Consider the following 15,813-nt stretch of genomic DNA (forward strand, 5'->3'; position numbering starts at 1 on the left):
TGCACATCTCTAACCCTGTCTCTCCCACCTCCACAAGACGCTTGTCACCTACTCTGACCAGCCTGCCTTGCCTTATTGGTAACAGGGATGCAATCATTGATTAGTGAAGATGGATATCAAAGTTACATAGAATTACATAGAACTACAGCACAGGAACAGGCCATTCGACCCAACTAGTCTATGTTGGTCTTTATGCTCCACACCAGCCTCCTCCCACTCTACTTCATCTCACCCTATCAACATAACCTTCTATTCCTTTCTCCCTCCTGTGTTTTGTAGCTTCCCTTTAAATGCCTCTCTGCTGTTCGCCTCAACCAGTCCCTGTAGTAACAAGTTCCACCTTCGAACCACTCTCTGGGTAAAGAAGTTTCTCCTGAAGTGTCATATTATCAGTGGAATCCCAGAGCTTTAAATTGCATGAAGCAACGAATAAGCTTTTATGAAGGGCTCCTCGTGGTGTAGGTATTGAGGATGCGAATGTGAAGGTACTGCATAGGGGGTGTGGAATTATAATTGTAAATGTGCCCTGCACACAACCGGATCTGATCTTTGCACAGTCTGGACAAGGTCAGATGTAAATGCATTCAATGGGGATACTGTATTACAGGAGGTGCAAGTGTGTTGATAACATTATTTGTTCCGTGCATATGATCTGATCTGGGCCAACTTTTTAAAAAAAAAGGAACTTTGCTCCTCCCTCTGACTTCCCGCACGTAGACAATGTTGTTTAGCGAAGGTTAGAGGTCGGTCTGATGCTGGATTCCTCAGACATGGCGCAGCGCTGGGATACGGCGTTCGTGTCTTTAGCGGCGATTTTCCTCTTGGTAATGCCCGCCGCGGTGTCCAGAACCGGGCTTTACTCTCAGGCTGACCAGGTCACCCTCCTGGACCCGGACAACTTCGACGGGATCCTGTACAACTCCAGCAACGCCTGGCTAGTGGAGTTCTACGCCTCTTGGTGCGGGCACTGCATCAACTTCGCTCCGGTGTGGAAGTCGCTGGCGAAGGATATCAAAGGTTTGGACTGTGATTTTATTTAGCCTGTAGTGTGTGTGTACGGAGCAGGGGGCTGCAACTTAAACGCCACCCGGCAGGGAGCTGGCACTGCAAGAGACTCTGAGCTGTGCCCCTTCATGCTTTTCCTGCATTGTAGGTTACTGAACCTTGAGGTATCTCTCTCTCCTGCCCCAGCCACAGTGCTGTCAGTTTCTGTTACCCACAGAAAGTTGCTCCCAGTACTGGATGGTGGGGGTGGGTTGGCCCTCTTACCAGTACCAATCCTGGTTGCAGCCCCCACCCTGATCCCAGCCTCACAGTCCCCAGGTTCAAGTCCTTATCCCCCTAGACCCTTGGTCGCCAGCCCACAGGTCCCCAGTTCCAGTCTCACTATTTTGAGTGGTGCTGCCAGGAATTCACTCGTTTTTTGCCCTGTTTGCTTTCAGCTCCCCTGCAGCTAGTCAACATGGCCAGTTTCTTGGAGGAGAGGGGGGTTGGGGAAGCTTGGCTACCAGAGTTTTAAATTCTGCCACTCATGGGGTTACTTGTATGCATCAATGTGTGTGTGCACACACAATCATCAGCAGAATAATGCCAGGGATGTGGAGGTAGGACAGGGGACAGAATGAGCACAGAATGCAAATAATAAGAGAGAAAAACAGAATGCAAATAAACCTTTTGGCAGTGAAAGAAATAAGTGTCCATGTAAAGGAGATAGAGTAACGCTGGATAGGAAATAAAGTGGAGAGAATAAGGTCGGAGACTGGGATAACTTTCAAAGAAGCACTTTCATTGCTGCCCTAATTCAGGGTTATTAGCAGTGAGATTAGAGTGACAAAGCAGATGGTGTTCTGTTTATGTTTCATGGTGAGTAATGACACACGGCAAGTTGAATGCAGTGTTGGTGGTGCAGTGGGTAGCGAGGGTGTGTTAAAGGGAATGCACTTGCTTCTTCTGGTCTGGAGGTTGCAGTTAAATTTCTGCGCCAGTACAGTGCCTATGAAAGCTGAGAAAAGTCAGGGTTTATAGCAACGGTTCTCCAACCAGTCGGTGCGGGCTGAGAGTTTCTGAAATGAGATACCGGTGGGGCACCAGCTGGTACAGGACTGAGCCAATGTGCACGCGAATCCTCAGTTTGCACATTTGTTTGCGGAAAATTAGAAGGTAAAATAATCAACATGGTTAAGCTGGACTGGTAATACCAGAAAAGCAGGGTGCAAACATACTGCTAGTTTAGTATCGCAGAGAAGTGCTCCACAGTGATGCAAAAAGTGACTGCAAAACCACAGAGTGATCTGGCTCTAAGGGGGCAGTGGTCCAAGACACACATGGGCGAGGCTGTCGCACACCACCCAGGCTTGAGCTCCACGTGGTGTTAAGCTGGGATTCCAAAGTTCTTGGAGGCAGAAGGGTGGTCAAGGGTTCCACTCGACCTGGGCATTTTATAAACGCAAGCCGAGATTGTTTTAATGTCTTGTGACCAGGCCTCAACATTTCGAGGTAGTAATTGGTCATGGGCGGTAGCGCAAAGCGGGTGGTATGGCATCAGCCGCCCATTATACGCCCTGCCCGATATTCAGTTCCATTGAAGGGAGCAGGATTCTGAAAGTGTGTAAGCACATGTGCACCATACTGTGCTGAAGTGCCATCCTTAGTTCAGGAGGATGTGCTCAGATCCTGGAGTTTGGCTTGAGGCCACCATCACCAGAGGCCAAGACGATAAGGAAGAATGGAAAGAACTTGCCTCGACATGGTGCCCTTCACGACCTCGGGACCTCCCAAAGCGCTTCGCAGCCAGTGATTACTTTTGGAGTGCAGCCACCGTGTTATGTAGGAAAACACGGTAGCCAATTTGTACTCAGCAAGGTCCCTCAAACAAACGTGAGATAAATCTGATTTTTGGTGGTGCTAGTTTAGGGATAAATGTTGGCCAGGACACAGGGTGAACTATCCTGCTTTTCAAATAGTGCCAAGGGATCATTTACGTCCACCTGAACAGCTGGGTGGGTTGTCGTTTTAACACCTCATCCTTAAGGTGGCACGTCAACAATGCAGCGCTCCTCAGTACTGCACTGGACGAGCGTCAGTCTGTCTTACGTGCTTATCTCCTGAAGTGGGGCTTGAACCCACAACCTTCTGACTAAGTGTCTTGGGGGGCTATATAATGTTATAATATAATGTATATGTTGTTGACTCAGAGGCGAGAGCACTATCACTGAGCCAGACTGAGACCTGCAACTCCCATAATCCTCTGAGATCCAGCCCTCCCTGACAGTTTTTCCCCACCTTACCCATACAGGGTTAAAGAACAATGAGTTCAGGCTGAGATTCATTCTGACCAGTTCTAATGTCAAAACCACAAGAGTGAATGTGGCAGGCAATTCCCAGGGTTGAGTTACAGTCTCAAAGGGGCACTGTTCTGAAAAAGGTTTCAGCAAATTTTAGTTTTAGTTTACAAAGGCTTCAGTATGGCAGTGTGGTGGGGTGGGGGCAGCATGAGTGGTGGCACGTGGTGAAGTGGGGTGGGGGATGGTCTTGGAAGAGCTATTGAACAAATATAATTTAATACCGTTAACGTCTGGCTATCCTCTCCAGCTCCAAACCGCCTCAGAATTGAGCGTGTGAGAAGAATAGATCCAATTGTCATTGCTAAAGACATTTTCAAGTTGCCGCTGCCTGAAACAGACAGAATGATTGCATTAAGAGTCCGGCACTTTGATGCCCTGCCCAGGGAACCTGGCCTCCCATAAATCAAGGAGGGTAAGTCAGGTAAAAGTTAATCAGCTTTGCAGGCAAAATAAAGCCCGATGCTCATAGACTAATGGTGAGGCAAAAAAAAGGTTAATTCTTTTTGCTGGATGATGCGCCCGTCCAGTGGCAAATAGATAATGGAGAAGCCAAGTGAATCCCCTCTGTTGAATGATACTTGTATACTTTATCTGAGGATGATTTGTTCTGCCTTCCAGAAGTGAAACTCCATGGGTATAAATGTTCACATCTGTGTGGCTGGCCTAGTTTACAGATTTGAAATGGGTACAACTAAATCCGATGATGCAAGTTTGAGGGGCCCAATTTTCTCTTATGCATTTGGCGGTGAATAGTGAGTATGCCCAGGAAATATGCTCCAAAAAACTGGAAATCCTCTCCTCTCGGAAAGCCAATGGCTTATGTTAACTGGGGGAGGATAGCTTGAATTAGAATAGAAAATGTACAATGTACGCTCTTCTAACTTTGTCCCACCCCCTCATATGTCTAGACAAAGTGCTGCTTACCTATCATCCCTGTCCTCGCTGACCAAAATTGGCTCCTGGTCCCCCAACACTTCACATGTAAAATTCTCATCCTTGTATTTCAATCCCTCCATGACCTCGCCCCTCCCTTGAAAGGATTATTACTAGTCCTAGCCCCTTTAGGGCTACCCCAGATCAGGCGTATTCTCCAGACATTCACTTTCAACTAAAGTTTGAGGTAGCCGAATCCTAAAGACGCTTAATTGGGTCTAAAGGTCCAGACTATCTCTCCCTAAAGGAAAGGAGCAACCTGAAGATGTTACCGTCCTCCAGGCAGCACTTTTAATAAGTTTAGCTAGACTGTAACGTTCCGGATATTATGAGGGTCCGGAAAACTCCCTCAGAATTCTGCAGCTCCTCACCAAGGAGCGTACAGAGATTGAGTTTGCGAGTTTGATACAGAAGTACCATGTGAGACAATTCTAAAAATATATAGATTTATTAAAGAACCGATATGTAATTACAGTAGGTGTTTCAATTGCAACATTAACAGTTCCAAATACAAAAAGCTTACAATTTTATTATCACAGATCCTTATTCTCAAATCTTAACTTCTCTAGTTTTACAGTTCTTAGTTTATTCCAGGATATCCACCAAAATCAAATACAATACCTTGATCCCCAAGATACAAAGAGTTGAAGACTTACAGAGCTTGCATCTGAAGCTGAGAATCGCTTTGCCCCTTTACAGCGAATCTATCATCCCATTTGAAAGTTCAATTTTTATACCCTTTCTCAGTTTTCTGCTGATGTAAGCTAATTATCTCGTCATTTTTCTGCTGACCCCTGCTATTTTTACAGTTAGATCAGCTTGTAGCATTAAAAATTATGTCTCTACCCTTAGGTGTTCGAAGCTTATCATAAAAAACAGAGTGGAGCAGATACATCTTTTTGATGTCATTCTTACCAAGGTCTTCTATTTGTGTCTTTTTACGATGTGTAAATTAAAAACACCTCAACCTTGTGCACCATTGTCTTCTTAGTTACCTCAACTGGTTGTAACACAGACTCGTGTCTCCCGTGTTTCATTTGATGTCATTTTTATGAAGGCATATGTTTCTTTAATTTTCTGTGTTTCTTTCTGAAGTGTTGGTTTAAGACACCTTAACAGGGTATACCATTGTGTTCTTTCCAAGGCTTCAGACTTTCAGGAACCTCCAACCTCCTGTTTCAATAAGGCTATTGATTCAGTGTCAACAACTTATCTTATCTCAACAGCCTGAATGCTGTTCACAGCTTTTCCATTGTTAGGTTTTTAGATTTTCAGATCTAGTATGTCATGTTTTAATAAAGTCAGAATTCTTTTATAGAATGGTGTATTTTTCTGAATAGGCATATTGCTTATTTCTTCACACCCTATCTCTGTCACCTCCTCCAGCCCTACAACCCCCTTCCCCAAACTCTCTCTTCCTCTGATTCTGACTTCTGCAAATCCCCCCTCCCTTCCTTCACCACCATTGGCAGCTGTGCCTAAGCCTCACACTCTGTAATTGCTTCTCTGTTTTCTTTAAGGACCTTCTTAAAACTCACCTTTTTGACCAAACCTTTAGTCCACCCTCCTAATATCTCCTTTAGCTCAGTGTCTATGAAGCATCTTTTCTGCATTAAAGGTGCCATATAAGTGCAAGTTATTGTTTTAGATTTCATACAACTCTGGAGGGTGGAGCCAATAGTCCTTTGTCTGTGTGCTGCCATGACTCGTATAGCATTTAAATAAAATTTGCAGCTGGTTTTAAATAAGCTAAAGTGCCAGGGGTGAATAAAAAGTTAAACATATAACCCATTGTGCAAGTGATGTGGATGATTTAGGACCTCATTTGTTTGGGAATTCATTACAGGAAGCTTTGCAACACCTCCTGCAGAGACACCTTTCAAGTTTGTGACTTTGCTAGACCATCATTAAGGTGCTAGTCTCAGCTGCCAGGCACTGCCCCATAGAGAGGGGCATATGAATGGAAGGGCAATAAAAGACCATCAGGCCCATCAAGCTCACTCTACCCAGAAAACGAGGCAACCAGATACACCAATGATCCGCCCTTCAACCACACAATCTCCTGGAAGAGGAGGAAAAAAAGTGAGAAAAGAAAATTGGCCAATTCAGGAAAAACACTAGGAAATGCTAGCACTGCCACTACCACACAGTAAGCTCCTAAGAATCTCAGGTGACTATCATCTAAGAACTGAAAATACTGTCTTAGGACCTTGTCAAGCTTCCTCTTAAAGGACTAAAGCAAATGGCCACCTGGGCTGGGAGACTCCCATTCTAAGGAACCACTGTTGCCCATCTGCAAGCAGTCAATTGCAGAACAGCATAGGCCAGGATCTGAGAGAGAGCAATGCCCCCATCCCTCAGCCTTGGATGATTTGTAGTGAGGACACCATGGGAGGAGGGCAGGGGCCAATCTAATTAAAGAAAGCGCGATGCCCTCAAAAAACAGTGCATCATTCAGGTATCGTGAGCATGGCCACCAGTCTTAACAGGAACGTGACTGTGCCGACTTGTCCCAGTTAGTCATACTGAGAAAGCTGCGAATGTTCACCATTTTTGACAGCTCTTTGCCTTAATTAGCCCCGCTAGATACTGTACATGTGTTAAACTTTTCTTAACAAATTTAGACTCCACATGCAGTGAACTCTTTCATTTGTGCCAGAAAACTATTGCACTCCAAGGTTTTATATGCGTTGTGCTCCTTCGCACCAAACACACACGCTCTTGTGCGTTGCTTTTACGAGCAAATGATGGCCCCTTAAAGTCTTAAATCTGATTAACAAGGCTTCACGCATCGCGGCCAACTGTCCCAATGTGTAGGCTGCTGTTTATTGGGATGGTGCAGACTGACAGAGACTGATGGGTCCTTTAGACAGTTCCTGGAATATAGTCTGCCACAGAGAAGGGTGCAGTGGGGAGGGGATGTGGGAGAGGTGTAAAAAATTGTACCAAAAAGGGTTATGCGCAATGATTTATGAGAGAAATAATGTAACAGGGCCATACAAAGGTAGGGAAAAAGATTTGCACATAGTGCCTGAGAAACAACTTAGTGCTCCATACAAAGTACTTTTGAAATGTAGTCACTGTTGTTATGTAGGCGCACATTGCTGCCAATTTGTACAAAGCAAGATCCCACAAATGTTTAAAAAAAATTAATTCCTGGCATGTGGGGGTGTCGCTGGCAAGGCCAACATTTATTGCCCAACCCTAATTACCCTTGAGAAGGTGGTGGTGAGCCGCCTTTTTCAACTGCTGCAGTCCTTGTGGTGAAGGTACTCCCACAGTGCTGTTAGGGAGGGACTTCCAGGATTTTGACCCAGCGACGATGAAGGAACGGCAATATATTTCCAAGTCAGGATGGTGTGTAACTTGGAGGGGAACTTGCAGGTGATGGCGCTCCCATGCGCTTGTTGCCCTTGTCCTTCTAGGTGGTAGAGGTCGCATGTTTGGGAGGTGCTGCTGAAGAAACCTTTGGCGAGTTGCTGCAGTGCATCTTGTAGATGGTACACACTGCAGCCATGATGCGCTGGTGGTGGAGGAAGTGAATGTTTAAGGTGGTGGATGGGGTGCCAATCAAGCGGGCTGCTTTGTCTTGGATGGTGTCAAGCTTCTTGAGTGTTGTTGGAGCTGCATTCATCCAGGCAAGTGGAAACTATTCCATCACACTCCTGACTTATGCCTTGTAGATGGTGGAAAAGCTTTGAGGTGGCAGGAGGTGAGACACTCGCCGCAGAATACCCAGCCTGTGGCCCGCTCTTGTTGCCACGATAATTAGATGAATGGCCAATTAATCAATTGTGTTGGTGATGGTTGAAGGAAAACTGTTGGCCAGCACAGCAGGAAAACTTCTTGTTCTTCAATAGATCTTGTTCATCTCAAGAGGCAGACAGAACCTCAGTTTAACTTCTCATCTGTAGGATGGCATGTCTGACAATAGAGCACTCACTCAGTACTGCAGACATGAAAGCCTATCAAGGTTAGACAGCAGCTGATACCTCCATTCAACGTTTCACCAGTCTTTAAACAACCGCTCTCCACACCAGCTGCCTTCTCTTACTGACAATTAAGTTGTTCCATTGTGATTACTGCCTTGGGCACATTTAATGGCATTTATTCGTAGGCTTCCATGTTTAAATTCTCCTATTGAAAGGGGAGGTGCCAGTTCTCAACCTGCCATGTTTGGAAAGGAAGTCTCAGCTTAAGGATCCCCTTTAAAGAGTGCGTCTTATAAAGGGGAACCACATACAGGGTGTACTGCAGTGCGTAACAAAGCAGTAACACATCAAGGGGATCTGATGTAAACAAGAGGAGCACGGTCATGGTTGTATGAACCTTTAGATGCATTGCATCCTCAGAAACAATCGAGCTGGTGGTGTTATAATGCATATATAAAGTATGTGTGGGTTTGAGTCCAAAGCATACTCCCAAATATCGTATATAACACAATTTTGCAAATGTTTTTTTTTAAAGTTGTAGGCCTAGAAATTCAGTTAGGGGCGCCCAGCTGGCTAGCGCCCAAAAGTTAGCGCTGGGCGCGGAGCCATTTGCGACCGTCAGATATTCGGCTTCTGCGCCCCAATCCGGAACCGGGCGCTATTCCAGGGTGTGCCCGCCTCCGCTTGGGGCGCTGAAACTGAATTTCAGCGCTCTTGGCAGCCGCTGCGGAGCGGCAGGCTGCGGTACTGCAGGCCTCCTCCTTCTCTTAAGGGGGAGCTACCTGCAACGGGGAGATCGCCGCTGGAGAGTGCCGGCAAATGAGCCCGGCACCTCGGAGAAGTGCCGGGTTCGCGGAAAGCAGCCGGCAATGCCGCGGGGGGGGGTGGAGGAGGCCGGGGAAGGAGGTGCGGGCAGGCGGCCGCCGAAAAAGCGGCCGGCCGCACCTCCACCTTAAAGCACCCCACTAAGGCTAGAGTACGGCCCCGTTTTCTGGTCGCTGTTTGCGGCCGCTGCGGAAGAGGCGGCCGCAACTAAATATGGGGATCGGGCTGGTTTCGGGGCGGAACCGGGGCACTGCGCACACCGATGACGTCATCGGTGCCGGCGCAGCGCTAACGGCTACCGCCGCCAATACCGCTGCGCTGAATATCAGCGCAAAATCATTTTTGGCGCAGAAGCCCTCTTTAGGCGGTAACTGGCCGCAAAGCTGGCAGCGCCTTAATGAATTTCTAGGCCGTAATGTTGGTGACACTCCTTTAAATATCTGTGCAAATTTGAGGGCAAGTTACAAGGGCTGAGATTATTTGCAGAAAAGCTATTTGCCACCTTTGTGTGGTATTTGATAGTAATGTTGCCACATGTTGACAGCCTCATAAATCACAGCTTGCCGTCACCTCAACTGCTTCAACTGGTAACAGTCAGTCCAGAGCTGCGAATCAGGAAGCTTCTGTCATCCGTTAACCACCAAACACCATCAGAACACATTCCTGTCTTCAGTTTAACGTCTGCAAAAGTAGTTTTGATTCTTGGAAAATTTGTTTTGCGATAACAAAGTGATCCAAAACCAGGAATTGTGCCAGTTGTATAAACAACATCAGCTACAGTATTCTACCAACAGAACCGAACAGTGAGTCAGAAATAGGGACACAGTTACAGCACTGGCGCTGTACGAGGCTTCCTTTGTTAGTCTCAACTGAAACAGCTATGGCAAATGGGAGAGGAGGAGGGTCCCATGCTATAGGGCCCCTTCTAGGTGCTAATGGAATAGAAGTACGTGCTGTAGTGCACATGACTGCTTGGAAGTGGTCAGGTAAAAGCAAGGGAGAAATATTCCATGATTCACTGGAAAATTACGCATTTTAACACGACCAGATTGATCGTTTTGGAAGGATATATTGGCCTTGGAAGGAGTGCAGTGCAGATTCAACAGAATGTTACCAGGGCTCCAAGGGTTAAATTATAAGTAGAGGCTACATAATTAGGCTTGTAGTCCCTGGAACATAAAAGATTATGGGGTGATTTGATTGAGGTTTTTAGGTTTTTAAACGGAATTGAAGAGGTAAATAGAGAGAAACTTTTTCCGCTGGTGGAAGTGTCTTGGTCAAGGGGACATAACCTTAAAATCCAAGCCAGGCCATTCAGGAGAGAAGTTAGGAGACACTTCTTCATGCAAAGGGTGGTAAAGTGTGGAACTCTCTCCCACAAAAAGCAGTAGATGCTAGCTCAATTAATAATTTAAAATCTGAGATCAATAGATTTTTGCTAGCGAAGAGTATTGAGGGATATGGAGCCAAGGCGGGTAAATGGAATTAGGATATAGATTAGCCATAAATGGCAGAACAGGCTCAAGGGGTTGAACGGCCGACTGCTGTTCCTATGTTTTGAGGATGTAATATTGAGTGCCATTGGGTGATATGGAGGCCTTGGAAAAGGTCTAGAGGAGTCCTACAAGAATGATTCCTAGCTTAAAGAACCTCAGCTACTCTGATCGCCTGAGGGTGTCGGAGAGGAATTTTCGAGTGTATTTTTCTGTTATTGGCCCTGGGACGTTTCTTTTTTTTGCCTCTCCCAGGAGAGTACATGGCTTGGGGGTGGTGGTGTGCAGGAGGTGGAGGTGAAGAGGAGGGAATGGTGGAAGTGTCTAGTGATGATGCTCCGACCATCATGGTGCTGCACAGACTTGATGGACCAGCTGGCCTTTTCCTGCTCGTCAATTTTGTATATTCGTGTGTAACTCATTCCAGGGTTCTTGCAACTTAGACCGTGATCCAGGAGATCCAGCATTACTCCCTTGATATTCAGATGATAAGTGATAAAAAAGGAACCCTTTTGACGTACAGAATTATGGGTTATTTGTCTTTGTGGAATGATGGGCTCCTCCTCATCAGACCACCAATCTGCTGTTAGCAGTCCAAATGAAATAACATTTGTTGGTTTAAATCCTTGAAGGATACACAACAGGAGCGTTTGAAAACAGGATAAAATATTGAGAGCACCAAGCCCTCCCAATGTTAGATAATAGCAGTGAAGAGCAGCATATGATGTTCTCCGATCAAGGTTTAATAGGCCTTACAGTATTCATCTGAATTATTAATGATCTGAATTCGGAAGTAATACAAGCAAGAGCTAAATTTGTAAGCAAATTATTCAAATATAATGCTGATGCTTTGGCTGATGTTTTGGAGTTACAAGTCGTCAGAGATGTAGGTCAGTGGGACGCTCGCTGTGAGGGGCCCTTATCCTTATCTGTGTATTTTGCGGTTGTAACCGTCTTGATCATGCGACATCGGAAACCAGGATGCTGATTCAAGAGTGAATTGTTAATGGGACCCAAAGCTTGGTCTCTTTGCATTAAGCCATCGGCTCGCTGAACCTGCGACAGAGAGGTATCTGCTGTATAATAATCTGCAGTGTCTGATGTAGCACTTGATTCTGGCTCCAGCAGAGGAGGCTGAATGCAGCATCAACTGCCTTAATTTTGTCAGTTGACCAGACTCTACACCTTTTCAGCAATTCAGTCAGATGGCTAGTCAGCCAATGCAGCCTGCACAACCTGCCCTCTTTCCATGCTCGTTAATGCTTAGTTTGTACAGCTTGCCATACGTTGTTGAGTCTGTACAAGTCCTGCATGAGTATCTGAGGCGCTGATTATTTTATGACTTAACTATAAGATTCTCCTCCAGATGCTTTTGAAGAGAGCCTCCTCTTTTGTTCTTGGAGATGAGGAAGTAGAGATTCCTTGTGGATAATTGCCTCGGCACTCTCCCGGAGCTAAGGTGCTGTTCTGTATGAAGCAGATTTGGATGCTCTAGCTTACTTGGGTTCTGTATTGCAGTGTTAGAAATAGCGATTAGGTTTGTTCCTTCAAATTTTTGTTCCTTCTGCCCAGTCATCTTCAGGTGTGCATGTTAGGCCCAGGATAGTTGTGATTTAAATAGGTGGGGGGAAGAGGAGGAGGCCTGTTCTAAATTCCCAAGCGGACAAGCAACCCATAGGGATGTGGATCTGGTGAACATGTGGTGCCAACAGACAACCTTAGGAGGTCACCGTCTACTCCAGTTCTCATGACTCGTATTCAAGGCTTCATTTTATCTTCTTTCCTCCCTCTCTGCCGATGGCATGTTTCTAATGATGAGGGTTGTGTGTGATAAAGCGTGTGCAGGATCATTCTCCTGTTACGTTTGATCCAAGCCAGTAGTCCGAGCCACTACCGAATGGAACCTCGTCCGATTTGGCTCTGTAATTTTTGCACTGAGACTCTGAAGTGTAAGAGGAGAAAGAAACATGAAGAGCTAACTCTAGTGGAACCTGGTGAGCCTCGAATGTAACACCCACCTCAAACAATCGCCACTTAACCCACTCCGGCAATACAGCTAGACCATCAACAAGCAAACATGTGATTAAAGAAATGAAGTGAAAGCCGATCCATGGCAACGAGAGGTGGAACATCACATTGTAGAAAGTTAAGCAGCAATTTGGCCCCTCGCTGAGCAGCAAGTGCACAATTACAGATGCCACGATTAAGCAATTCATTCCGGTTAAACATTCCAGACAAGCAGGTCCTTGACAACAGCTCCCTGCAGAGAATGCTATGATTTGTTAACTCAGACAGAAGAGATAGAAATAAGGTTGCCAACTCTGGTTGGGCATTACCCTGGAGGTTTCATCACATGACCTCCTGCCTCCAAACACCCCACCCCCATTCCTCCGCCATTAGTCGCTCGATATGTCCGTCCTCGTGGCGCTCCGCCTTCCTGTGTCAATTCGAAAGTGAAAAGACTCTTCGTTACCCGATTGGACGATCCTGGATGCCTTTTTTTCCCCATTTCCAATATTTTCTATAACTAATAAACAAAAGTCTTCAAAGAAAATGAGAAAAAAAACATAACTTTGGAATGCCCCTGTGATTCTTCTCCTCCTGGGTTTGCTCACAGCAGTGTTCTGGTGATCAGTCTTTAATTCCTGGAGACTCCAGGGCAATCCTGGAGGGTTGGAAACCCTAGGTAGAAACCATCCATTAGGTAGATGGACAAGAAGCAGGCACAGGGATTGGCGCCACGTTGGGGAGCGGGGGGGGGGGAGGGGCGTGTGGCAGGGGCGGGTTAGAGCATGAAAGTTGAGTAACTGTGAAGCAATCATTTTCCACCTGGTTGCTGGCACAGACTGGCAGCTCAGAGGAGCAGTAGCGACACCAGGCCTGGGCATCCACTTAACTTTGAGAGGAGGTGGAGCCTCTGGAATTCCCCATTCTGCAACCATCCTTGACAGAGAGGACGAATGACTTGCTCCCACGCTCCATGAATCTTGCTTTCAAGTGCCTGCTAGCAGCTGTGCAAGAAAAACCCATTGTCCCACTCCAGAGATGTGACCACATAATCTAGGCTGGCACTCCAGTGCAGTGCTGAGAGAGTGCTGCGCTGTTGGAGGTGTTGTCTTTCAGGTGAGATGTTAAAACGAGGCCTTGCCTGCCCTCCCATGTGGACATAAAAGATCCCATAGCACTATTTTGAAGAAGAGCAGGGGAGTTCTCCCCGATGTCCTGGCCAATATTTATCCCTCAACCAACATCACTAAAAATAGATTTATCTGGTCATTATCACATTGTTGTTTGTGGGAGCTTGCTTTGTGCAAATTGGCTGCCGCGTTTCCTAAGTTACAACAGTGACTACTAAAGTACTTAATTGACTATAAAGTGCTTTGGGACATCCTGAGGTCATGAAAGGCGCTATATAAATGCAAGTTCTTTGTTTCTGCTTGGTGCTTCCCCACATCAGCACAAATTAGATTGGTAAATGGGTGTGTGAAGGACTGATGATCTGAAAATGTGCCCTGCTGCTTTGTAGCGCAGTGTGTGGAACTGCACTGTGTTGCACTTTTCTGGAGGAAGTGTGATGTAAAGAGAGAGATGGGGAAGGGACGAATGGCACAGCAACAGAGGAGCAGAAAGCACTGGGGGTTCTGTGCCTGAGGTTGTCAATTGAGACCACGTTATACTGCGAATCTGTGAAACTCTCCTGCACCTTGTGTCTGTGCCTACTTGGTCTGGGAATTGTAAAGGGCAGGTAGGCGACAATTTTAATCTCACCCACTCATCGGCAAACTGATTAGATCGGAAGCAACATTGGTTTTACACCCGCCTGAAGTCATTGGAGAGTACTTACGGGTAGGGTGTATAACGGTGTTTCCACCTGATCCTGTGGGTTTATTGCCTGGCGAGTTAGGTTTAAGTTACCCCCAGTGTCACCTCTGCCAGTGTCTCAGTTGGACAATGCACTGCGCTGTCTCAAGCGGGCCCATACAGATCAGGAAAGTGCCAGGTTCGATCACCAGTCTGCCATGCGTTAGCTGGTCTCGGACGGAGTGGCTTGAGGGACAGACTTTGCCTGAATATCCCAGGGTTAAGGTGGGGGGAAAATAAGCCAGGTTTCCCATTCCTGATAAGTATTCAGTGACTTCTGCTGGAAGTTTCTTGTGGGGACATTGGGTGAGGACAGGGACCGGGTGTGGCTCGGGTGCTCTTGTGACCGACTGCCTGCCAGCACTCGTGGCCTAAGCCCACGTGTGAAAAAATGATCTCTTGGGCAAGAAGTCAAGGGCCTGAAACCATCCCCCAGCAGAAGCCAGCTCCTTCAGCAGAGGGAGATCAAAAGGCTGACAAGATAGCTCTTTTAAAATCCCCGAAGGATTTGACATTGGCAGCTCCAGATGGCAAGGCTGGCATTTGCTAGTGCTGAAAGCCACAGCGTTGCAGTATTTACACAGGGCCTCCTGTTCTGCTCTGTGTGGTGGCTGGAAAAAATAAACAGCAATTCCTCGCACAGTCCTAGACACGGGCTGTGCCAAGATATCAAAACACAAGGAAGAGGAGAAAAATAATACTGAGCTGGGCCAGTAGAATCCTTGAAACAGTTTGTTCGACAAACAGTTAAGAAATTTTCAAACCCAGGCACATTTTTCTTCTGAGTTTTTTTTAAATATGTTTTTTAAAAAGTAAAATGTCATTCCAAGGTTATTCAGAAAGATTAATATTTTCCAAATTGCTGAAATTATTCATTCGGACATTCCCACCTGCTGCTTTCACAGATTAACCGACTGGAGCTTTTTGAAGGCCACTGCCTTCACTGAAAGAACAAGAGCTGGAGCAGTCACACATGACTTGCGTGTTACTGTTAGAAAGAATAACTAAGACTTCTCTCCGGCCCCCACCTCCCCTCCCCTCTCCTCTCCTTTGGCCATTATTGATTCCAGGAACTAACTGCCCTCTGCTCCCTTGTCCAGGTGGCAATTCTTCATGCGTGGGGCTAAACAGCGAGTGCTGGTCGGCAACTTGAAGAAGGGATGTCACTACCCTGCCTGATCCATAGTCTTGCCCACTGCCTGTATACATACACACACTTTCCAGCAGAGTCACTGGATAGCAGTTATGAGCCAGGTCCCCGGCCAAGTTTCTTTTACCTGATTTACCTGCGGAACCAGCTGGAGAGCTCTAATCATAAGGGTTTTATGTGACAATTATTTAGAGCACTCGGGGCAACTTCTTATCAGTTCTTGTCCACCACTTCTCTGTGATGACAATGCCCTAGTCAAAATACAGAAACTGTCA

The 15,813-nt window shown here is 46.3% G+C and overlaps 1 protein-coding gene across 3 annotated transcripts in view; it reads left to right on the forward strand.

The window, feature by feature from the left end:
• Positions 1-362: 362 nt before the first annotated feature.
• qsox1 (quiescin Q6 sulfhydryl oxidase 1) overlaps positions 363-15,813 on the forward strand; it is a 275,366-nt gene continuing 259,915 nt past the window's right edge. For all 3 annotated transcript variants that reach the window (XM_085982257.1, XM_085982256.1, XM_085982258.1), the window contains exon 1: positions 363-1,017. In XM_085982257.1, the coding sequence (XP_085838383.1) occupies positions 753-1,017 (265 nt within the window). In that variant the 5' untranslated portion in view covers positions 363-752. The remainder of the gene's footprint in view (positions 1,018-15,813) is intronic.

This window comes from Somniosus microcephalus, chromosome 3 (assembly GCF_052327205.1).
Source record: "Somniosus microcephalus isolate GS21.2 chromosome 3, FLI_Smic_1.0, whole genome shotgun sequence".
NCBI classification, from domain to species: Eukaryota; Metazoa; Chordata; class Chondrichthyes; order Squaliformes; family Somniosidae; genus Somniosus; species Somniosus microcephalus.